Source organism: Cyrtonyx montezumae, unplaced genomic scaffold, assembly GCF_038088225.1.
Source record: "Cyrtonyx montezumae isolate F1298 unplaced genomic scaffold, pur_monq_1.0 scaffold_45, whole genome shotgun sequence".
Taxonomy (NCBI): Eukaryota; Metazoa; Chordata; class Aves; order Galliformes; family Odontophoridae; genus Cyrtonyx; species Cyrtonyx montezumae.
Window position 1 is genome coordinate 542,700 of NW_027072051.1, and position 5,612 is coordinate 548,311.

Here is a 5,612-nt window from a genome sequence, read left to right on the forward strand (position 1 = left end):
GACTTGCATCCCATCCATCCTCGGTGGGATCATCCCAGCAAAACGCGGCGAGCTGGTTCCAGGCAGGCACGTGGCACCGTGCCCGTGTCAGCTCGGCCCGGCTGCCCCTCGCTGCGTGCTTTGCGCAGTGCCTGGCTGCTCACCAGACTCTAAAAGCCCATTAGGCCGTGCATGGGACGGAGCCCCACGTCCATTACGCTGCTGCTCAGACATCTCCTACAGTCGTTCCCTGCACTGAGCTTAGGAGGTGTTTGCTGCTGCCCCATCCCCGAGCCCTGTGTGCCCACACCACTGCCTGCCCACAGCACGCTGATCTGTGGGGCACTGGTGCTGAATGGCCCTGCCCCACTCGGGGTGCAGTGGGGCTGCACTGTGCCCTCCCCAGCCACAAACAGAGCCCCGGCCGTGGTGAGGGGCACGTGGAGGAAGCCAGGCAGGGTCAGGGTTCAGATGCCCACTGCTAGCCCTGCAGGAAAAGATCCCCCACCTCGTTCCTCGTGGTGCGTGGGGGGGCTGAAGCCAGGACCCTTCCCAGATCACCATCCCTGCTGTGCTGGGGACGCTGCCGGGCACTTCAGCCCCAGGTGATCTCCCCAGCATGGTGCAGGGCCCTGGCACAGCACTGGAGCGCTCTGGTCCAGGTGGGACAGAGCTCTGCACCTCCCTGCAGCGCCCGGGGAAGCCAGCAGCCCGCTGTGCATCCCCTGTGGGGCTGCTGCCGTGCCCTCCTGGGCCACCAGGCTGCCTCCAGGAGGAGCGGGGCCCCACCTGAGAAGAGCAGGAGCACAGAGCAGTAAAAACAGCTGAATTTAATACAGAAACGTGCAGTGAGAGCTCAGCCAAAGGACGGGCTGTGGGGACGGGGCTGCGGGAGCACTCATTCGCTGCCGGTGTCCTCCAGGCCCAGGATCTTCTTGACGTAGTTGCGGACGTTGACGTGGAGCTGAGGAGCTGTGGCTGAGAAGGTCTCCATGGCCAAGGCCCGGGCGGCCTCGGAGCCGCCCCACATGGCGCGGTACAGCGGCAGAGTGTACTTCTGCTTCCCCTGCAGACACAGCGGCGGTCGGGACCTTCTCACCGCACCGCCCCGCGCCCGCAGAGCGGTGCAGACCCCCCCCCGGCTGCCATCCATCCCCACGCACACCTGGCTGTGCAGGAAGGCTTTCACCGTGCCGTACTCGGGCTCGTGGTTGTTCCTGAGGACGATCTGGCACCAGCGCAGCCGCAGCTCCGCGTTCGGCGCCTTGGAGATCTTCGGGTACGTCGCGCTCATCCGCCCCACGTTTCCTGCGAGAGAGAACCATCAGCTCCGCTCCCACCGCCCACAGCCCGGAGCTGGCCCCGGTCCTCACCCTCGGGCAGAGGCGACTTCTGCAGGATGCGGTCCAGGAAGTAGACCAGCTGGTACGTCCTCCAGGAGGAGATGTCCACGGCTTCGATCTCCTCCGTGTTCAAGCTGTCAGCTGCCCACAGCTCCGCCAGTTCGTCCGCCGGCTTCATCAGCTGCTGCCCCGGGGACAGGTCGGGCAGGAAGGGCGGCCAGCCCGGCGTGTTCAGCCAGCGATCGAACTCCAGACCTGCACAGAAGAGTGGGAAGGAGCGCTGGGGGCGGTCCGAGCCCACCCGTGGGGGTCTTGGCATCCCACACCTCCACCCCAGGGCAGCCCCAGCTGCTGCCCTGCCCAGTGCTGTGTTTGCAGCTCCTGCTGGGAGCACTGAGCAGAGCTGAGCCCCGGCCCCAGCTCACAGATGGGTCTGCAGCAAGACCGGTGCTGGGATGGAAGCCAGGAGCTGGGAGCCACGAAGCCAAGCTCTCACGGTGCTGGGAAGCAGGCCCAGCAGCTCGCCACGCTGGAATGGACGACAGCCCCCGAGGTGCTGTGCCCTGCGCTGACCTGGGCGCGACTCCACGCCTTGCTTCTTCAGATCGGGGAAGTACTCCAGGAAGAAATTGAGGGCATCGTCTGCGGTGATGCTCTGGAACTTGAACTGCTCCACATAGGCCTGTGGGGACGGACAGGGTGGGCTGTGCCATGTAATCACTGCCTCCCCACGTCCCCACTGCCTGCACCCCCAGCGCAGCGCTGCCCCGACCTGCAGGAAGGCGTCGAACTTGCCCTGGTCCCCCACCAGGTGTGCCAGGTAGCTGACAAAGCAGAACCCCTTCTCGTAGGGAGTCTCATTGTACGTGTCATCCGGGTTCACACCTAGCAGGGCAGAAAGGAAACCGCTCCTGAGTCATCCCTGGCTCTGCGAAGCGAGTGCTGCACTCAGACTCATCACTGCCAGCAGCGTGATGTGCAGCCCCCCACCACAAAGCAGCCCAGCACCCCAACACCACGGACCCCCACACCACGGCCCCCAGACCTGGCTCGATGACCACGCGCAGTTTGTTCAGTGGGTGCTCCTCCCCGGTGGTGTCCATGTGCTGGCGCAGCAGGGCCCGGCCCGTGGCAGCCTCCAGGCAGGTGTATGCTGAACCTGGCACGGAGGAGAAGGAGCATTTGGAGCCCCTGACCCACACACTGTGTGGGGTGAGGAAGGCACAACGCCTGCTGCTGTGGGGTGGTGGGGGGGGTCTGTCAGCTTGCCCCATAGCTGGATGATGGATGTGGATGAAGGGTGAGAGGCATGGCGATGGGTTGGTGAGAAGGAACGCTGCGGGAGCTGGGAGGGCAAAGGAAGGGTGTGGGGCACTGCCCCTGCAGGGCTCTGTGTCCTCAGGGACGAGGTTGGCTGCGAATGGGGACCTCGGGGTGCAGCACAGCCCCACGTACGGCCACGCACCATAGACCTCGGTGGAAATGCGCCTCTGGGCGTACATGGTGAAGCCCTCGTTCAGCCAGAACTCGCCCCACGTGGCGTTGGTGACCAGGTTGCCAAACCAGCTGTGGGAGATCTCGTGGATGATGACGTCCACCAGGGAGCGGTCCCCGGCCAGCAGGCACGGCGTGACGAAGGTGATGCAGGGGTTCTCCATCCCTCCGAAGGGGAAGGAGGGCGGCATGAACAGCACGTCGTACCTGGGGGGGGCAGCAGCTCGGGACTGACCCAACTCCTCCTGCAGCCGTGGCCCGGGGCTGCGGGACGCTCCCTCCCCAGCCCCAAGGAACAGGGACCCGTCCTACCTGCCCCAAACATAGGGCCCAAAGAGCTTCTCGCCCACAGCCAGGAACTCCTCGATCACCCCATCGTACTCCTTCTTGGCAGCCTCGATCAGGCAGGGCTCAGCCCAGACTCGGCTCCTGCACAGACCAAGCGCAGGGTGCTGGCTGTGGCACCTGGCCCCGTGTCAGCAGCACACTGTGGCATTGCAGTGGGGAGCAGCCCCCGTGGGGCACACATCCCGCAGGGGACAGCCCTCCTGCAACTCGTGTGCTCAGGCAAGAGTGGAGGAGAGGAAGGTGTAACACCCGTAGACTTTCACCCCACTGCTTCACCACGCAGCGACCGCACGTCTGTGCTGCGACAGCACCGATAAAGCCAACAGGAGTCCAAGGGCCACGGCCCTCCTTCCCAGACCGAGAGCCAAAGGGCACTCCCGCAGCTGCCCAGGGGAAGGGGCCTTTGGGGACGTGTGTGGGGCAGGAACAAGCAGGGACCCCCGGGGTAACGTCAGGTCCCATCTGTGGGCGCTCACCTCGGGCCAACCTCTGCGGACACAATGTCCCCGACAGCCAGGGCAATCAGGTACGAGGGGATGGGGTGGTCCATCTTGAAGACGAAGGTGTTATCTTTCTGCTTCTCCCAGGTCGTGGCGCTCATCACGGCCGTGAAACCCTCGGGGACCTGGAAACGTCACCGAAGCGCCCATCAGATCCGTGTGGCACAGAGTGGGACGTCAGCCGACCCCAACGGGGACACGGCACTGTGCCCCAGGGCTGAGCCCCAGCTCTCACAGCCACCCCTCCACGCTGCAGCCCTGGGGACAGCGTGGCCGAGGCTCTCAGAGCACATGGGCACAATGGGGCACCGGGTGGGCACAAATGAGGGGCAGGCAGAGGATGCCAGCCCTGCAGAGCCACCGCTCCTCCCCAGCCCTGCACAACCGCTCATCCCCCACGGCCCCCGCTCCCCCCGCACCGACCCACAGCCCGGGGTTTCTCCTCACTTGCACCCTCTGGGAGCTCTGCCCCTGCAGCACTTACACCGCAGAGCTGCACTCTACCAACGCTCCGTGGAGGTTCTGGGGTTCGCACCCCGCGTCCCTCCTGCGGCACCGCTTACCTGCACCGTGGCTGAGTACGTGCATTTAACTGCTGGAGTGTCAAAGCCAGGGAAAAAGGATCTATTCAGCACGGCCTGGCCTTGAGTGTACATATAGGGCTTGTGCTTCCCCGCAGTCTGCTCGGGGCTGAGCCAGCACACCTGGCGAGAGACAGAGACAGCGGGTGAGCAGCACGGCGTTACCTGGAGCTGCGCCGAGTAGGTGCTCTTCGTGGCGGGGGTGTGGAAGCCGGGGAAGAAGGACCTGTTGAGCACAGGGAAACCAGAGGTATAGAGGAAAGGCTTCTCCTTCTGGGCTGTTTGGGAGGAGTGCAGCCACGACACCTGCGGCACGGGCGGAACAACAGGCGGTGAGGTGAGGGGGGGGCTCGCTCGCCGTGCCCACCCGCAGGGGACAGCTCGGTCCCCTCTGCCGGAGCGGCCCGGGCTGGAGAGCGACTGCCTGAGCCCGGACGGAGCTGCAGGGGACAGACGGCCCCGGCTCCACACGTCCCCACTTCCAGCTGTCCTCGCGTCCCGGCGTCCCCACTGCGGCCCCGGCTCCACGCGTCCCGGTGTCCCCCCTTCCCCCTCCGCCGCTCACCCCGGGCCCCTCTCCCGTCTCGTAGTCGATCCTCACGACCAGCAGCTCCCCGGGCCGCGGCTCTTCGGGCAGCGCGAGGTGCAGCGCGGTGCCGTAGCTGGCGAACGGGCGGCTGTGGAAGGGCAGCTCCCGCCCGTCCCCGTCCCCGTCCCCTCGGGCGCCGTCGGACGGCAGCAGCCGCGCTCGGAGCACCGTGAGCGCGCGGTGCGCGTCCAGCACGAGCTCGCGGCTCCCGGCGCGCACACAGCGCAGCTCCAAACGCGCGGCCCCGCTCAGCCGCCCCGCACCCGCGGCCGCGAAGCCCACGCGGAGCGATAAGTGCAGGTGCCGCAGCGCGAACGGGGCCGCGCGGCCACCCGTGGCCGTGGCCACGTCCCGGGCCACCCCCGCCGCCCCCGCCGCCGCCATCGCTATGGCCGCCGCCCGCGGGGACCGCCCGGGGGAGGGCGGGGCGGCTGCGTGGGGCGGGGCCGCGTGGGGCGGTGCGCGCAGAGGGCCGCGGGGTTTTCCGACCGTCCCCTCTCTTCCCGCTCCACGCGTGTTCGCGGCACTTCGGCGCTGCCTGCGGTGGGTTGGGGGGGCGGGGGGGCCGAGCCTCTGCGTGACTCCGCCCCGCTCCCCGGGGTCCGGCGCTCGCTTCAATTCGGCGCTGCCATTGTGGAAGCGGCTCCGGGATGCGGCCGCGGTGCTGAGCGGAGCGGAGCGGCGGTGAGTGGGGCGCGGCGGGGGGGGACGTCCCGCTGGGAACGCGTGTCCCCACGCGTGTCCCTCTGAGCTCCGTTCCCGCAGCGTGGGCAGCGCG

General features: G+C 67.4%; 1 protein-coding gene across 3 annotated transcripts; it reads right to left on the minus strand.

Moving 5' to 3' along the window:
* Nucleotides 1–790: 790 nt before the first annotated feature.
* Nucleotides 791–5,218, minus strand: RNPEP (arginyl aminopeptidase). 3 transcript variants are annotated; one of them, XM_065747469.1, is made up of 11 exons: nucleotides 4,811–5,218; nucleotides 4,228–4,368; nucleotides 3,641–3,789; nucleotides 3,129–3,245; nucleotides 2,788–3,023; nucleotides 2,368–2,481; nucleotides 2,095–2,207; nucleotides 1,896–2,004; nucleotides 1,353–1,577; nucleotides 1,145–1,287; nucleotides 791–1,045 (listed from the first exon to the last, which is right to left on the minus strand). In XM_065747469.1, exons 1-11 carry the CDS (start codon nucleotides 5,216–5,218, stop codon nucleotides 878–880), a joined length of 1,923 nt encoding a protein of 640 aa, XP_065603541.1. In that variant the 3' UTR covers nucleotides 791–877. The 3 variants fall into 3 exon arrangements, with proteins under 3 accessions (XP_065603541.1, XP_065603542.1, XP_065603544.1); XM_065747470.1 differs by lacking the exon at nucleotides 4,228–4,368 and adding an exon at nucleotides 4,411–4,551; XM_065747472.1 differs by lacking the exon at nucleotides 4,811–5,218 and adding an exon at nucleotides 4,472–4,545.
* Between the last annotated feature and the right edge of the window lie 394 nt (nucleotides 5,219–5,612).